Consider the following 18,404-nt stretch of genomic DNA (forward strand, 5'->3'; position numbering starts at 1 on the left):
CAGGGAGGGGCGGTGCTCACTGGAGAGAGCGGGAGCAGCAGCCTGAGCAGAGGGCCGGCGGCTGCAAGCACCTCGCACGTTAGGAAATCGCCAAGTGTTTGTGGGATTAGTGCTGCACAGCAAACCCAGATCCGGAGCCCTGAGGGGATGGTCCTGGCCGAAAAGGGGGCCAGAGGGTGGGACCCCTTGCTGCTGTGTCCGAGAGGGCGGGCCAGGCCATCTCCCCGGGCTGGGCGGAATCCAGGGCGTGGGGCCAGGGGTCGGGCGGGAATCTTCCGCGCTCGTCCAGCAAAGTTCTTGGTCTCTTAGCTCATCCCTGCCGAGCAGTCTCCCGAGGAAAATCCCCGCCAGGAAACGCGGGGTTTGCAGAGACCTCAGCTTTCCCTGAGGGCGCGGCTCCCTTTCTGCAGCCCCTCTGCCTCCCTGCTGTCCACCGCCCTTGTAAGGGGAGCCGATGAGGCCGAGCCGGTGGGGCTGGACAGGTGCCCGGGCTGGGGAGCCGTCTGCGGAGGCCCGAGCTGGGGGCGCGGGAAGGAAAACAGCGAGAGGCCCCGGGATCCTGAACTAATAAATGTCAGAGCGGCAGGAGCCTGCCCTGTCGCCGCCCAGCCCCTTCATTCCAGACACGGGCCCGGGGAGGGAGGGAGACTGGGTAGGGTCCCCCTCGCCCCACCGATGGGCTAAGATGGCCCCGGATCCTGGCTTCCAGGCCTTGCAGTGTAGCCATGGGCTGTGGGCAGGCCTGGCCAGGGCCTCCCTTCTTAACAGAGAGTCCGAGGGGAAGGCAGGAGAGCCCTGCCCTCCCCTGACTGCCTCAGCCGGGCCTCTCAGGGTTGGGGTGGGGTGCAGCCGGATGAGAACCTCTTTGGAGAATGTGCCTGCTGCTGGTGGCTGAGGTTGGAGCAGCTGGCAGGACACAGTGGACCCCCACTCAGCCCAGAACACTGAGCTGCAGGAGATTGGGAGCTGATGACCGTCAGCCTAAATAGGCAGGGGAGGAGGAAGGAGCAGGCTTGGAGGCGTGCGGACCGCTCATGGCAGCGACTGGCCTGAAACTCAGCTCTCCCAGCCCAGGGCTCTGCGGCTTCCAGCCCTATGCCAAGGCCTGGGAGGGCCAAGCCTCAGCTGATGTCTGCATGCCCTCCGGAGATGCCTGACACCCCCACTAGGAAATGCACCTCCCGACAGCCATGCACAGGGATCCTTACAAAGACTGCTGGGCTGGGAGGGGTGGAACGCCGTCACCGTGGTTTAATGAAGGCAGCCTGATACTAAGCGACGGCTTGGAGGCCGAGGGCTCTACACTTCCTGGAGCTTCCTCTATGATCTTGAGCAGTTGTCTAACCTACCCCAGCCTCGATTTCCTCATCCGTAAAATGGGGGGATAATAACTACTGCACGGGGTGTTGGAAGCGGTAGACAGGATCATAAAGCGAGCACCTGGTAAATGGGGCAGAGTTCAAGTCATGTGGGTCACAGACTTGTTCTGGGAGCTTGGAACTGGAGTTCTTCCTGTTGGGTGACCTGCTCCTGGTCAGGGCTGGGCTGCGTTCCCTGGTCACCCTGTGGTGCCCCAGGGACACGGCTGCACCACTTTTTCTTGCTTGGACATAAGGCCACACCTAAGCCCTGGAGGTGAACCTTTTAAAAAAAATAAACTTTTTATTTCCAAATAGTTAAAAAAATATTTTTTTATTTGAAAGTCAGAGTTACAGAGAAAGATCTTCCATCCACTGGTTCACTCCCCAGATGGCCGCAACAGCCAGGGCTGGGCCAGACCGCAGCCAGGAGCTTCATTGATGTCTCCCTTGTGGGTGCAGATGCCCAAGCACTTGGCCATTTTCTTTCTACTGCTTTTCCCATGCCATTAGCAGGGAGCTGGATCGGAAGTGGATCAGTCAGGACTCAAACTGGCACCCGTGTGGGATGCCAGCAACACAGGCGACGGCTTTACCTGCTGTACCACAACACCAGCCTCAGTAATGTAAATTTATAAAAAAATTGTGACATAGTTCAAAGTGCCCATTCACCACACACCCAGTTTCCCCTATTATTAACATCCCAGATAAGTATCATATGTTCATCACAGTAATGCACCACAACCAGTTTCCCCTCAAGTTTTAAAAATTATTTATTTGAAAAGTAGAGTGACACACAGAGAGGGAGAGATAGGGAGAGAAAGAGAACTTTGATCCACTGGTTCAGTCCTCAAATATCCACAACAGCCAGGTTGGTCCAGACTGAAGCCAGGAACCCAGAACTTTATTCAGGCCTCCCACGTGCGTGGGGGGCTCAAGCCCCTCGGCCAGCTTCCACTGCTATCCCAGACACATCAGCAGAGAGCTGGATTGGAAGTGGACCAGCCGGGACTCGGACGAGTGCCCCTGTGGGATGCCCAAGCTGCAGGCTGGCGGTTCAGCCAGCCGTGCCACAGCACCAGCCCCCGTGCTGCTCTCCACAGCACTGTACAGACTCCCATTCCCACCAGCAGTCCACCTCTGGTGAACTATGTGATCACTTAGAGGGTAAAAACCAGAGCGTGGAGGCCGGCGCTGTGGTGCAGTGGGCTCAGCCAACACCTGATGGTGGCATCCCGTATGGCGCGTCAGTTCCAGTCCCGGCTGCTCTGCTTCTGGGAGTTCCTAGCTCCTGGCGTCTGCCGTTTGAGTGGTGAACCCGTGGACAGAAGATCCCTTCCGTGCTGTCTCTCTCTCCCTCTCAGCTAAATAAGTAAACTAAACCTCTTGAAGAGCACTAGAGCATGGCTTTTGGGGCAAAGCATGGTCTGGAGCCTACCCGCCTGGGGCTGAGCCGGGCTCCCCCACGTTCGTGGGGGCCTGGGCCGTGTCTTCCCTCCATCTCAGTTTCCCTGTCTGCAGACTCCTGGGCTTTGGAAGGGCCCCGTGAAACAGCACAGAGTGAGTCAGTGCCAGGTAAAGCCTGGTGCGTGGGAGCGCCGTGGGTGCGGCTGGCCGCCCTCGCTCTCGCTTGGCCCTCGCTTGGCACGCTCCCTCGGCTGGTTGTCTGGGGCCCTGCTCCTCGCTGCTGGCCACTTCCCTGCTGGCCCTGCCAGACTCTGGGCTGTTCCCGGTGCGTGCTCGGGCTCCTGCCTGGGACTTGGCAGGGACGCCTCTGCTCTGCCCAGCCCCTGTCTCTGCATTTGTTTGTTTTTATTTGAGAGAAACAGAAAGAGACAGACAGACAGGGGAGCGTCTTTTTCTCTCGTTCATTCCCCAGACGCACACAATGGCCAGGGCTGGAGCCAGGCACCGGGAACTCAGTCCAGGCCTCCCACGTGGGTGACTGGAACCCAGCCAGCTGAGGCATCACTGCCGCCTCCCGGCATCTGCATTGGTGGGAGCTGGAATTGGAAGCGGAGCCAGGAACTGAACCCAGGGACTTTCCAATGTGGGGTGTGGGTGTCTCCACCACTAGGCCAAATGCCTGCCCCTTGTTTTCAAGACTGATGAAGAAAATCCCTTCATCCCAGAATGGGGAGGGTGCTCCTCTAAGCTGCCCTCCTGTCCCGGGGTGCCAAGGCTTCCTCCGCCCTCAGCAGGCACCTCCTCCTCCCTGTTGACTCCCCGACTGGGCTGTGAGCCCCTTGAGGGCGTGGGCCAGGCCTGCACGGGGCCCAGCAGACAACCAGGCACTCAGCGAGCGTGGCAAGCTCCTCCTGTGTGCCAGAGACCTTGTTGGAGACTTTATCCTGTCCCCTTCCTGTGCCCCACTAGGATGGAGAGGGGCAGGTCTGCAAACTTGAGGCTCCCCAGTAGATGGCGTTGGGATGGCCCCAGGTAGGCTGCTAGCAGACACTTCCACATCCCACCCTTTACCCTCCTTATCGGCCACCCAGGAAGGCCCCGTGGGGGCTCCCCACCTTTCTCTGGGTCTGGTGGCAGGGTGGCTGGCCGGGAAAACACAGAGCGTGACACAAACAGCACAGCTCACTTTTGCATGCGTGACACACATTCCCAGTCTTTTTTTTTTTTTTTTTCCCCACTAATTTATTCTCTTTATTTGAAAGGTAGAGGGAGAAAGATCTTCTATCCACTGGTTCACTCCTCAGACGCCTGCAACAGCCAGGGCTGGGTGGGCCAGGCCCAAGTCAGGAACGTGGAACTCAGTCCAGTCTGCTGTGTGGGTGGCAGGGGCCCGAGCACTGAGCCATCACTTGTTGCTTCCCAGGTGTACCCAGCGGGAAGCCGGATCAGAAGTATAGGAGCCAGGACCCAAAGCAGGCATGCTGGTGGGAGGCAGGTGTCAGCCACTGCGCCAAAGGCCCGCCCCTGCGTGATTCCATTCTCAGTGGCCCTGGCCACATCAGCACTGTCCTCCCCTCCTAATAGGGAGTGCAGAGAAGCTGGGGACTTGCTCGGGTCACTGTACAGCAAGACATTAGGCCAGAACAGACCCGTCTGCTCACCGTACTGCACTCTTCCTGTTTCGTGTCCTCTGCGGTTGGGCCTTGCCATTTGGCGGCAGGCTGAGTTGGCGGATGCTGCCTCTGCCTCCTCCTGCCTCCCCCGGGCAACGCTCACTCCCTTGTTCTTGGTGAAAGCCGTGTGCACTCATTCAGGGAAAAGGGGCCAGATCAGTGTGCGGCACGAAGGTGACAAGGACAGTCCAGGAAGCTGAGTGCACACGTTCCCAGCTGCCCTGAGGATAAGCATCTTTGTCTCCTTTTATCAACTTGTGTTGCAGAACTTTTCCGACACAGGTAAAACAGTTTCAGCAGCTACCGGTCATTTTTGGCAAGCTTGTTTTTCCATCTGGCAGCCCCTACTGTTTCCTTCCCATGCAGAATTTAGGGAACAGGATGGTGAGCCCCGTCTACACCCCTGCCTGCCTCCCCGACTCTCGTTTTGAAGCGGATCTCAATGACGTCATCTCATCTGTAAGTGGTTCAGTGTACAGCCCTGCTCAGTAAGGGCTCCTTGCTTTGTTCACGCGCTGCAGCGCCATTCTGCACCCCACACGTTAACAATGCTCCCTCCCTGAACTGGGGCTGGGGAACCTCTTCTTCTGCCAAGGGCCACTTGGATTCTTAGAACGTCATTTGCGGCCCATTCAGAAGAGATCAACTTAAAAATCCGTCTGCTGTAGATCTATGAATCTCGAGTGCCGCCTGTGGTAGCCTTGGCAGGGACAGACCCAGTGATCTCATGGACCTTACACGGCCTGTGGGCTGGATGTTCCCTACCCCTGCTAACTCGTCAGTCCGCCAGTTTTCAAATTTCCACTTGTCTCTTAATTGTCGTGACGTCTCCTACGGTTATTTGGGGTTTTTTTGTTTTTGTTTTTGCTCAAAGTTTTATTAATAACCCTAGAACAATAATAATAATAATCCCTGATAGCTATATAGCATTACCTATGGTTATTTTGTAAAAATCAGAACTCAAGAAAAATCCACACCTTATCTTTTGTCACTAGGTCTTGGTTTTTTTTTTTTTTTTTTTTTTTAAGATTGATTGATTTATTTAAAAGTCAGAGTCAGAGAGAGAGAGAGAGAGAGAGAGAGAGAGAGAGAGACTTCCATCTACTGGTTCACTCCCCAATTGGCCACAATGACCAGAGCTGTGCCGACCTGAAGCCAGGAGCCAGGAGCTTCTTCCAGGTCTTCACACATGGGCCATTTTCTACTGCTTTCCCAGGCCATAGCAGAGAGCTGGACTGGAAGTGGAGTAGCCGGGACTAGAACCAGCGCCCATATGGGATACCGGCACTGCAGGCAGCAGCTTTACCCGCTACGCCACAGCGCCGGCCCCCTAGGTCTTGTTTTTTAAGATTCCCCCTCCGTGCCATTTTATCATTATTGGTTTGCAGTTCGCTTGTGAAGGAAGTCAGGTGGCGCAGGTCTGACCGTGCACTGTGGTATCCCCAGGTGTAGTTGAACAAGTTTCTCCGTCTTTCGCACTCTCTGTAAGTTGGCAGTCAAGCCCAGAAATGAGGAGCCCTGTTTTTTTGAACTTTGTATGTCGTTTAATTAAATGTTTTACGTGTAACTCGGTTTACTCATTAAAATATCAGATTTTAGGGATCACGACTGCTGTGTAGTCCATATCATTTAATCTGCTCTGTGGAGATCAAAGATCAACAGGATTCAGCGACCTCACAGAGCTCCTTTTGAATGTCGAAGTTTCATTGCTCTTCCCCCAGCAGTTGTACTGTCAGCACTGATTGATTGAGAGATACTGGAAGGGCAAACCATGCCATGAGATGCTGCCTGGGACGCTTGCATTTCATAGCCGAGTGCCCAGGTTCGAGTCCCAGCTCTCCAGATTCCAGCTGCTGCCGAATGTGCTTTCTGGGAGGCAGCAGGTGATGGCTCAAGTCCTCGGGGTCCATGCCACTGACGTAGAAGACCAAAATTGAGTTCCAGGCTCTGCCTAGCTCGGTCCTGGCTATTGCAGTTATTTAGGGAGAGAACCAGACGATGGGGCATCTCTCTCTTTCTGGCTTTCAAATAAATAATTTTAAAAGACGCTACCATGAATTCAAGAATGTTTTGAAGAGCTGCGTGTCACATTTGGAGCGCGGTGAGACACTTTGTGTTGGTGCTCAGTGCTCGTGCTAAGTGTGGCTTCAGAGACCCCCGGGAGTAACTCCGGGATCCGCCAGGGTCTGCTCTCGCTGGGCGAGAGTGAACGCGGGAGTGAGAGTCTGGCAGTCTGGGTCGCAGGTTCACCCCCGGCTGTGTGAGCTCGGGCAGCTTCCTCCTGCCCCTGAGCCTCACCATTCGTCAGCCGGGTGTGGAGGAAAGCAAGGGCTGCCCCGGGGCTGCCATGGTCTTCGGCGCCGGGTGCCGGGGCTCTTTGCCTTCTGCGAAGCCCTGAGCTCATCTGGGCTTGCGTCCTTTCCTTCCTTCGTGTGCATTTCCGGTGAGACCCGGGGCAAGAAACTCGTCTGAGCCTGTGTTTTGCCATCTGTCAAAGTCTGCAGAATGAGGAAGTGATGCGAGGTCCTCTCAGATGTCCTGTGCTGTGTTCTGTCGAGGACCAACATCATGGTGCAAAGATAGAGGATGCTTTGCGTCTCCTGAGTCATCACTGGTTGCATTGGTGGAGAGGCTTCCTGATGCACCAAACCCAGGGTCAGAGGGAACATACCGTGATTGATTACTGATGGCTGCCGTGGTCGCGGGAGGACACAAAAGTGGTGCTATGCCCCGTGTTAGAAGAGTCCAAAGGAGTGAATGTCTAACAGTGAAATTTAATCGGCAGCTCCTCAGGCCTTAGCTCTGTCCCCGTGGCTGAGTTGCCATGGTAACCGCAGCTGCCTCTGAGAAACCACAGGAATGAAGAATGGGTCCCATTGATGGATCCTGACCCAGGAGGGGCCATGCAGAAGGCCCTTGCAGGCAGGGCACTGGGCTGGCCTAGTGCTGCCATCTGTGGTCTTTTCCTGCAGAGAACACGAACCAGAGAGCCCTGGTGGTGGGTGGGTGTGTGTGTGTGCCTGTGGGTGTGTGTGGGTGTGTGTTAGGGCCGGGGCACAACGGGCAGGGCCGGCAGCTGGAATTCGGGCCTTATGTAGGGCAGCCGGAATGCACTGCCCAAAGGACAGACCCGTGCCCGAGAGCCTGTGTGCTGCCCGGCTTTGCCGCTGTCCACCTAAGCTCTTGCAAGGGGCTGTTGGCTCTTAGCTTTGAAAAATCTAAATGACCATCAGTTCCAGTTCAGAAGGTGGTGCCTTAATCCCTCTCTAACACCTGAGGTCATTGAATACCCCAAGGGACGGGGAGCTTACTCCCTGCACACGCAAGGTCACTTAACTGCTTCCAAGAAATGTCCAAGACCTGGGGACGCTGTGCAGGGCCAACCCGGGTGAATTCATTTCCCTTTTCGGCAGAGCAGCCTTCAGCGTGTTTGCGTCGGGGCCGTGCCGGGCTGTCGGGCAGCACCCGAGCCTCTGTCCTTGCCTGCCTGCGTTTGCAGGAGGAGTGAGAGGTACCGTGGAAGGGGCCGAGTCGGGATTCGGACGCAGAGGTAGACCCAGTCCCAGGGTCAGAGAAGCCCTGGGCCCCAACCTCGGCCGACAGCTGGGTGTTGTCGAAAGGAGGCTGGCCCTGAGCTTGGTTTAGATGGTAACTCTGCCCTGCTCCTGCCTGTCTTCCCTGGAGCGTCCCCTCCCCTGCAGCTTCATCCATGAACTCAGAAGGGCGATGCCTGCCTCCAAGGGCATCTGAGAGAGGGGCAGGTGACCAGTCGGGTACCGGGCAGGTGCTCGCGGGACGTGTGCTGTGTGATTGCTGTTGTCCCTCTGCACCTGTGGTCCCGGCATCCTGCCGAGAAGGACCATCAGGGAGCTGGGAAGAGGGGGAGGTGTTTGATGAGTTGAAGGGAACCAACTGGTGCTTAGTTTTGAAAGAAATGACACGTTCAGCTCTCAAATAGGAGGCAGTGTTCTCAGCGCTGCACCCAGGTGAGTGTCCCAGTCTCCCCAGCAAGCTCCCATCTCATGATCGGGGAGGCTGAGGTCACGCAGCCCACACAAGTGCCTGCCGGAGCAGGAATTCCAATCCAGCCTTCAACGCGGGGACCTCACAGGGTTCACCGACGGCTGCCTGGTGCAGTGGTCAGGGCGCCCCTCAGGATGCCCGCATCCCACGTCAGCTGGGCTATGGGTTTGAGCCTTGGCTCTGCTCCCAGTTCCTGCTTCCTGCTAACGCGCACCCTGGGAGGCAGCAGGTGATGGCTCAAGTGGGTGGATCCCTTCACTCATGGGGGAGACCTGGATGGAGTTCCCAGCTCCTGTTGCCAGCATTTAGGGAATGAACCAGCAGATGAAGGTCTCTCTCTGTCTGTCTCTGTCTCTACTTTTCAAACATGAATTTTGTCAAGTTCATGGAAAAATGGCATTCAGAGGTAAGTTTGTGCAGGTGTTTGGCCTAATGGCCGAGCTACTCGCGTCCCAAGTTCAAGTGCCTGGTTTCCATTCTGCATCCCAGCTTCCTGCTGTCGCCTGCCCTGGGAGGCAGCAGGTGAGGGCTCACTGGTTGGGTCCCTGGCACCCACATGGGAGACCTGGACTGAGCCCCTGACTCCCAGTTTGGGCCCCATCCCTGCCTCTCGCAGGCATCTGGGGAGTGATCCAGCACATGGGAACCAGCTCTGCACCCCTCAATCAAGTAGACAAAGATGAGCTTGTTTTTCCATGCCCTTCTAGAAGTGCCTGCTACTCAGCGGTGGCGACGTGCTGCACCTCTGAAGAGGAGAGTAGCCTGGGGGTGCCCACACTGCCCCTGTAGGGCTTATTAAGGCACAGGTGTGGCTCCCTCCCCCGAGTTTGCTGACCGTGCCTGGGAATCTGCATTTCAGACAGTTCCCAAGTGATGCCCGTGCCCTGGTTTCTTCAGGACCCTGCCCGGAGAATGGCTGACCACAGGGATGAAATGGCCGGTCCAAGGCTGATTTCCCCCACCCCCCAACCTGTCCGGTCTCAGGCACGGGGAATGAGCGCTGATCTGCGCACACGGAGGCAGGAAACAGCCCAGCAAGCTGCCCCGTCCGATCACGCGTGAGCCACGCAGCAGCTCTGCGAGTTAAGAGAATGGAACTCCACGCCGCCCCCCAATACATCTAGCATTTTGCTTTTCATTCTTTTAAAGAAGAGGGGAAAGAACCCACTGGGCTCGTGGCCCCTGGTGGAATCTGTCTCATTACAGGAAGCTGCGAAGCTGTCCCCGCTGCCCCGGGTCCCTGCCCTCTGCCAGGCTGCGGGCAGCGCTTCCCCATTCACACTGTTTCTCCAGCTTGAACCTCTGGAGCCCAGAGGATGGGTGTCGCCGGCACTCACCCCCAGGTCTGGTCCTGAGGGGCGATCAGGACCGGCCCCCTTCCATGCCCCCTACCCACCTGCTTGTTCAGGGCCCTGTGAGTCTTTGTGTCTTCTACGTCTGGCACTGGGCCTGGCTGAGGCAGGCACTAAGGAATGCTTGTTGAATGAATGAATGAAAGTGCGAACTCTGCTCCCGTCCTTGTCCCTTCTTCCTGGGGTGAGCCTCCCCATCGCTGGCAGTCCTCTGTCTGTACCCCGCCCTCCCCGCTTCCTGCCTGTCCCATGGTCAGAGTCAATGTCACATCCGGTTTCTCTCTGCTCCCCCTGGGCCCGCATCCACCTGTCCCAGCATCACACTGCACTGTTCACCTGGCTCCTGGCTCTGCCCTAGGCAATGATCCACCATGTCCCTGAGAGCTGAGGTGTGCCTCTCCCTCTCTCCCTCCCTCTCCCTCTCTCTCTCTCTCTCTCTCTCTGTCTCTCTCTCTCTCTCTCTCTCTCTCTCTCCTTCTCTAATTAAAGGCAGACAGAGAGGCCCCCATTTGCTGGTTCATTCCCCAAATGACTGCAACAGCTGGGATGGGGCCAGGCCTAAGCCAGAAGCCATCACCTGCTCCCCCCGGGGGCACATCAGCAGGAAGCTGGAACCGGGAGCAGAGCTGGGACTGAGACCCAGGCGCTCCGGGGTGGAGCGTGGGCATCCCAGGTCGCATCTTACTGCCCAGCCCAGTGTCTGCCTGAGGTTGTGTCTCGTCTACACAGGGTGTGGGCACAGAGCGGGCGTCCCATGACTAGCTGGGTAACTGAATGAATGAGTGATCACCATATGCACTTTGCTTGTGGAGAGCAGTGGGGCTGGGAAGGTGACTGGGAAGCCATTTCCTGATATGCGACCAACAAGGGCACAAGGAACAGGAAGTGGATTAAAGTAGGGAGACTTGATCGCCTGTCCCAGTTAAGTGAGGTTCAGCATCAAGTAATAAAATACCTGGTGTAGCAGGAGCTCCAGTGAGACAGACGTTTACTTCTCTTCTATGATGGAAGCCATAGGTAATAGGCTGGTGGTTCCCAGTCCCCACGGGTAGATATTCTGTTGTTGGCTCCACCCCCTCCACAATAAACAGCTACTGCCTCATGGACCAGGAAGGCTTCCTGAGCTCCAGACATCACGTGTTCATCCTAGTCAGAGGAGGGGGTACAAGAGGGTACCCTACCATTTCTTTTTATTTATTTTTAAAAAATAAACTGTATTTTAAGAGTGGCTTTAGATTCAAGCAATGTTGAGTGGAAAGTATAGAGTCCCCATACACTCGTACATCCAGCCTTCTCTGCTGTCAACAGATGCACTTTGCAAACCATTGTTCATGTCAGTAAACATTTATTGAGCACCTTCTGTATGTTAGGCACACGGGCATGCCCTCTAGGGAGGTTTCTGGACCTCTTTGGAAGCTGTCCCTATCTTTAGCCTGCACTATCTTTGACCTTGAACTCACACTGCACTTTAGAAAGTATATGAAAAGGGGCTGGTGCTGTGGCGTAGCAGGTACAACCGCCGCCTGCAGTGCTGGCATCCCATATGGGCACCAGGTCAAGTCCCAGCTGCTCCACTTCCAATCCAGGTCCCTGCTAATGCATCTGGGAAAGCAGCGGAGGATGACCCAAGTGTGTGGGCCCCTGCACCCACGTGGGAGACCTGCATGAGGCTCCTGGCTTCTGCCTGGGCCAGTCTTGAATGTTGGAGCCATCTGGGGAGTGAACCAGTAGATGGAAGATACCTTTCTCTCCGCCCCCCTCCCCTTGCCTCGGCCTCTCCTCTGTAACTCTGACTTTTAAATAAATAAAACTTAAAAAAAAATAAAGTATATGGAAAAATGGAATTAGGAGATAAGTTAACTTGGGTGCAAAAAATTTTGGTATGGGGGCCAGTGCTGTGGTTCAGTAGATTAGAGTCCCGGCCTGCGGTGCTGGTATCCCATGTGGGCACAGATTCAAGTCCTGGCTGTTCCACTTCCAATCTAGCTCCCTGCTAATGCCCATAGGAAAGTAGTGGCAGGTGGCCCAAGTGCTTGGGCCCCTGTACCCACGTGGGAGACCTGGAAGAAGCTCCTGGCTTCTGATTTTGGCCTGGCACAGCCCTGGCTGTTGCGGTCATTGGAGGAGTGAACCAGTGGGTGGAAGATCTCTCTCTGTCTCTCCTTCTCTCTCTGTAAGTCTGTCTTTCAAATAAATAAATAAATCTTTTAAAAGAATTTTTGGAATCCATGCATAAATTTTTTATGATACACATTTTCTATTAACTTTTTACAAAAGATTCATTTATTTATTTGAAAGAGAGAGTGACAGAGAGATGGGGAGAAATAGAGACAGAGATCTTCCGTCTGCTGCTTCGTTCCCCAAATGGCTGCAACAACCAGGGCCAGGCTGATGCCAGGAGTGAGGAACTCCATCCGGGGGTCCCATGTGGGTGGCGGGGATCCAAGCACTTGGGCCATCTGCTGCTGCTTTCCTAGGCACATTATCAAGATGCCGGATCAGAAGTGGAGCAGCTGGGGCTTGAACCAGCACTCCGACAGGGGATTCCAGTGTCACGAGTGGCTAATTAACCCATTGTGTCACAACACCGGCACCTCCACAAGCTTTTGAAAACCCCTTGTAGCTTCTTAAATTAATCCCCTTGTAGCTTTGCAGGTTTCCGTGTGGGACTAAAAGGTTTGGCAAATGCATTTCCCACGTGGGTCTTTGGAATCATAGCACTGTGCACACCCTCACCCAGCAGGAAGCATCTCAGGTCTTCGGCCCTGGGATGAGCCTTCACTGGTCCCAGTAGTGAACGCATCTCCAGTTCGTACCCAGGGAGGGCAATGTGTACTTTGCAGTCCCTGTTGGAAAAGTACCCAGCAAGTGATGGTGCCTTCCGGGGCTGATGGTAATGGGCGTAGGTCCTGTTCACTGAGGACGCCCCGTGCCCAGCCCCGAGCTCAGTGCTTTCTGTGCGCCATCTCCCAAGGGCACTCCTGCCTGTGCCCTGGGCGGTGGGCGTTACCCCACATCTTATGGATGGACGCAGGAGTGCTCTGTGTCTGCTTCTGCAACTTTCTTTAAAAAAAAAAAAAAAGAAGAAGAATTATGTATTTGAAGGGCAGGGTTACAGAGAGAGAAAGAGATCTCCCATCTGCTGGTTCACTCCCCAAATGGCCACAACAGCCAGACCAACAATGCCAGGAGCCAGGAGCTTCTTCTGAGTCTCTAATGTGGGTGCAGGGTGCAGGGGCCCAAGCACTTGTGCCATCTTCTGCTGCTTTCCCAGGTGCATTAGCAGGGAGCTGGATTGGAAGTGGAACAGCCAGGACATGAACTGGTGCCCATGTGTGATGCCGGCATTGCAGGTGACAGCGCCAGCCCTTCTCTGTAACTTTCAAATAAACAGAAATAAATCTTAAAAAAAAAAAAAATCAAGCCTTGCACAACCTGCCAGGCCCCAGGCCTTTGGATCACTCATTTCCTTGGCCTGCACTGGCATTGGGAGAAAAGTCCGTACTCTTCCTGGAGGAGGGAGACTGGTCCATGGCTTCCATGAAGTCTGTGTGCTGGGGGCACAGGTACAGCAAAGCACTGTGTGTGTGGGCGGGGTGAGACCATGGCCTCGGGGCCCTGGTAGCAAGGGCCCTGCCCCTGGCTCTGTCCCCTGACGCTGTGTCCACATTTGCTTCCAGATCCTGGAGGGAGACCAGGCCATCCTGCAGAGAATCAAGAAGGCGGTGCGGGCCATCCACAGCTCTGGCCTTGGTGAGTGAGCTGCTCAGTGCCCTGTCTGCCCCGGCAGCCCCCTGCCCAGCCCGGCCCCGGGCAAACTCCAGGCTCCCTCCTGCCTCTGCAGGCCACGTGGAGAACGAGGAGCAGTACCGGGAGGCCGTGGAGGCCTTGGGCAACAGCCACCTGTCCCAGAGCAGCCACGAGCTGTCCACGGGCTTCCTGAACTTGGCCGTGTTCACCCGCGAGGTGGCCGCACTCTTCAAGAACCTGGTGAGGCCCCTGCTCCTTCCTCAGCCGACCCTCAGCCCAAGCTGCCAGTAAATCCAGGGGTCTGAAGAACTTGACCATGAAAGGGTTGGTTTGCCCCAACCACTGGCCCCTGACCAGAGACCTTTTTCCAGCCCCACTCACCTTTTGCATTCTCCTTTCTCTCCAGCCTTTTTTTTTTTTTTTTTTTTTTTTTTTTTTTTTGACAGGCAGAGTTAGACAGTGAGAGAGAGAGAAACAGAGAAAAAGGTCTTCCTTCCACTGGTCCACTCCCCAAATGGCCACTACAGCTGGCGCGCTGCAGCCAGCGCACTGCGCCAATCCGAAGCCAGGAGCCAGGTACTTCCTTCTGGTCTCCCATGCGGGTGCAGGGCCCAAGGACCTGGGCCATCCTCCACTGCCTTCCTGGGCCACAGCAGAGAGCTGGCCTGGAAGAGGGGCAACCGAGACAGAATCTGGTGCCCCGATCGGGACTAGAACCCGGTGTGGCGGCGCCAGCCTCTCTCCAGCTTTTTTTGTTGTTGTTTAAAGATTTTATTTATTCATTTGAAAGGCAAGGTTAGTGAGAGGGAGAGAGAGAGAAGGAGAGAGAGAGTGAAAGAGAGAGAGAGATCTTCTACCCTCTGTTCACTCCCCAGACCACCACAATGGCTGGAGCTGGGGCAGGTCTGAAAGCAATGAACCGGGAGCTCCTCTGAGTCTCCTACACAGGTACAGGGTCCCAAGCACTTGGGCCATCTTCCCTGCTTTCCTAGGTGCATTAATAGGGAGCTGGAATTGGAAGTGGACAAGCTGGGTCTCGAACCGGCACCCACATGGGATGCCAGCTTCACAGGCGGTGGCTTCACCTGCTGCACCACAAGGCCAGCCCCTCTCTCTGGCTTCTTGCTCATCTGTCTCTTCCTGTTCCTTTTCCTGTCTGCCCAGGAGCAGCGAGGAGCCCCATGCAAGGGTGGGCTTTGGCAGGGGTGGGGGGTGGGGGGAGGGCCACACACACACTCCTTGTGCTCTGCTTTCCCGTTGCACCTGCTCCTGCCTCCAATCCTGGAAGCTGCCCTGACCTCCAGGGGCCTCTCAGCCCCTGTCCATGGCCCGGTGGGCTCTGCTTCCTTCCTGGCGGCCACCTGGGTGCTGGCCTCCTCCCCGGTCCTTCAAGTCCCTGCCTTGAGGCCCCCGTGAGACCAGCCCTCCTGTGAGTGGCCGCAGCTGTCAGTCCTTCCCGTGTGTTGTCTCAGTTGCATCCTGGCGCACAGCCCCATGGGGCTGGCATTACTGTCGTCCCCACCTTGCAGACTGGAAGATTAAGTGGCTAAGCAGCTTGCCCCAGGCCCTACGGCTGGCTGCAACCCAGGTTGTCTGACTCGGGAGTCAGCACAGGGCTGGCTGTGCGGCTTCCCAGGACGCCTCTCCCCTGCACCAGGCTCCCAGCCCAGGCCGGCTCCCGCGGCTTCCCCTCCTGGGGACAGCGCGCCTGGTGGTTACACCTGGCCTTGGACTGCCTGTTGTGCTGCTTCCCGGGTCACATCAGCCAGTCTGCTGCCTGAGCGCCTGTCATCCGTGGCGCTGGGACCATCGTGTCCCCGCCTCACGGGGCGGGAAGGAGCGTTAAGCAGGATAATCGCTCGCTGCACAGCCAGTGCGCAGTAGGTGCTCACTGAGGCCGCCAGCCGTCGTCCTGGAGCCGGCGCTATGTCTGCCGGGTTGCGCTTCGCATTTTCACCCAACCGGGGATCCAACATGGGCAAAACCGATTGCGTCTGTACCGGGCAGACACAGACTTCCCGGTGATTAGTCCCTGAACAGGGCAGCCTGAGAACCTCTGTCCCAGAGGCAACGCCACATCAGGCACTGACGTAACCAGAGGGTTTAAGGCGGCTGGGAGCAGGTGCGGCGGCTGGGCACGCCATTATACAGAAATGGGGGCATCCCTGGAGCCGCTCCCCGCGGGCCCGAGCCACACCGCCCTGCCCCTTCCCGGCGACTTGAGTGGAATCACGTCCTCTTTGTCTTCAACACCTTCTCTCCCCATCTCAGACGAGCTGGCGTTCTCTAATTGTCTCCTCGCCAGTGGGCTTTGTGCCAGGGGCTGGCGACACAGGAGAGTCGGGCGGTGCCTCAGAGGGCCAGGGTCTCTGCGGAGGACATGAGAGCCGAGCTGTGAGAGGACACCGTGCGATTCCAGCAGCCTGGCATGAATGCAGGATTTGCCGAGCAAGTGGCCAGGCCTTGCACTATCAGGGTGCACAGGGGACGTCAGCCAGTGGGCAGGTGTGGGCAGGAGAGGCTTCCTGGAGGAGGGGAGATCTGAGCTGCACCTTGAAAGCTGTGTTGAGGCCTCTCAGTTGCCAGATGACAGAAACTCAATTCTAACAAGGTTAATTAAAAAAAAATTTATTTTGAAAGGCAGAGTTACAAAGAGAGAGGTAGAGACAGAGACAGAGACACACACACACACACACAGAGAGAGAGAGAGAGAGAGAAAGAGATGTCTTCCATCCACTGGTTCATTCCCCAAATGGCCGCAATGACCTGGGCTGGGTCGATCCAAAGCCAGGAGCCAGGAGCTTCTTCCAGGTCTCCCAAAGAGGTGCACAGGCCCAGGAACCTGGGCCATCTTCCACTGCTTTCTGAGGCCACAGCAGAGAGCTGCATTGGAAGAGGAGCAGCTGGGACCCATGGGGGATGCTGGCGCCACAGGCAGAAGCTTCGCTTATTACACCACAGTGTCAGCCCCAACATTAATTTTTAAAAACAGAATTATTTTAAATCTTATTTACTTTTTTTTGTTGTTGTTTTTGCGAGGCAGACAGAGAGGGAGGGAGACAGCAGGGGTTGGTTAGAGAGAGTGATCTCCTACCCACTACTTTACTCCCCAAATGCCAGGGACTCAGTCTGGGTCTCCCCACATGGGCAGTGGGTACCTAACCGCTTCAGCCATCACTGCTGTCTCCCAGAATGTACGTGAACAGCAAAGTGGAATCGGGAGCCGATGTGGGACTTGAACCCAGGCAGTCTGATGTGGGATGCAGGTGCCCTAGATGGCATTTTAGCAAGAGGTCCAAGGGTGCTGCTGGCTTTGGCCTTGACCACGGGAAAAGGGCTGCCCACAGGAGAGGGGGTTCTGTTACCACGAGGAGGGGAGACAGGAGCTGGCCAGACCAAAACTCCAGCATGCACTGTGAGCCGACCTGAGAGAGGCAGGGAGAAGCCAGGGGCTCCTGGCAGAGAGCAGAGGCGAGACTGGCCCTGGGGCACTGCTGGCACAGGAGGTGATGAGGTGAGGCGCTGGCTCTGACAGCCCCTGCTCCCCGTCTGCCCCTCCATCTCCTTCCACAGCTGCCTGTGCCCTGAGCCCCTTGGGGCTGGACACCCGGTCACCCGAGCTGGGGGATGGGGTCTCTGCTTTTTTCCAGGTTCAGAATCTGAACAACATCGTCTCTTTCCCCCTGGACAGCCTGATGAAGGGGCATCTGAGAGACGGGCGGCAGGTGAGTCTACTTGGGCAGTGGCAGAGGGATGGAGTGAGGGGCTGGGCCGAGGGTGAGGCCGAGTGAGGGCTGGCCGTGGCAGGAGGGCCGACCCCCACCCTGGCCCCAATATTGCTGAGGTTGGAAGGGCTGGAGGAGCTGCCCCTGGGGTTGGCCTGGGATGGCTGGCCTACTGTGTGCCAGGCCCCTGGGGTGAAGTATCTCCTTCACGTCTTGGCCTGAGCAGAGGGAGGTTCTGTAAGCGCTGGCCCGCCCTCCGACCTGGAGGCTCAGGGTGTCAGGTCAACTGATAGGGTTTGCACAACCAGGCTGTAGAAGAGCCAGTGTGGGAAGTCCGGGATCCCGCATCGCACCCGTGAGCTGCGTTCTCTGTGCCTGGCGGCCCAGGCTGCACGCAGAGTGGCGCTCACGCAAGGTGATGGGAAAAGTTCCCTGGGCAGCCGTCCTGGCTCCCTCTCCTGGGAACCACCCAGACCGGACAGACGGCTTCTTAGCTGCGCGCTCACGGCTGGAAGAGGCCCGCCAGGTCTCCCTGGCTCGCTGTGTGGTCTTGGAGAGTCGTCTCAACCTTCCTGTGCGCGTGTTGCTCAACCTTTCCACCTTGTACCGGGCAGGAGGAAATGGCGGGACAGAGTTAGGGGAGGTCCGATCTTCACTGTCTCCTGCTCCCCCTCGTGCCCAGTCTTTGTCTTCTCAGAAGAGGACATGGGGCAGAGTCTGGGGGGCCCCCCGGCTCCCCTGGCCAGGGCCCGGCAAACCTTGGCAGCTGGGGGGAGGCGCAGGCCAGGTGGGAGGAGGGGCTCAGCCCTGTTTGGGAGGCAGGGATGGGTTGGAGCCAGGCTGTGAGCAGCAGAGGGTCCTGCTGATTCCAGAGCCCAGCATGCGTGGGGCAGCTTGCTCTTGTGTCATCCACAGGATTCCAGAAAACACCTGGAGAAGGCGTGGAAGGACTACGAAGCCAAGGTGTAAGTGGCCGCGGGTGGGGCTGGGCCGCGTCTGTCTGCCTGCAGCGTCACTGGAGGCTGCACCCAGGCCCGGCTGGAGCTGTGCAGTGAGGCCACCTCGGGGGAGCTCTTGTTTTTGTTGTTAAAAATCTATTTATTTATTTGAAAGGCA

The 18,404-nt window shown here is 56.7% G+C and overlaps 1 protein-coding gene across 2 annotated transcripts in view; it reads left to right on the top strand.

The window, feature by feature from the left end:
• Positions 1 to 18,404, top strand: part of ASAP3 (ArfGAP with SH3 domain, ankyrin repeat and PH domain 3) — a 50,899-nt gene that overhangs the window by 12,511 nt on the left and 19,984 nt on the right. For both annotated transcript variants that reach the window (XM_051857963.2, XM_051857964.2), the window contains exons 2-5: positions 13,494 to 13,566; positions 13,658 to 13,803; positions 17,214 to 17,288; positions 18,204 to 18,253. In XM_051857963.2, coding sequence (XP_051713923.2) covers positions 13,494 to 13,566; positions 13,658 to 13,803; positions 17,214 to 17,288; positions 18,204 to 18,253 — 344 coding nt within the window. The remainder of the gene's footprint in view (positions 1 to 13,493; positions 13,567 to 13,657; positions 13,804 to 17,213; positions 17,289 to 18,203; positions 18,254 to 18,404) is intronic.

The sequence above is a fragment of the Oryctolagus cuniculus genome, chromosome 7, assembly GCF_964237555.1.
Source record: "Oryctolagus cuniculus chromosome 7, mOryCun1.1, whole genome shotgun sequence".
NCBI classification, from domain to species: Eukaryota; Metazoa; Chordata; class Mammalia; order Lagomorpha; family Leporidae; genus Oryctolagus; species Oryctolagus cuniculus.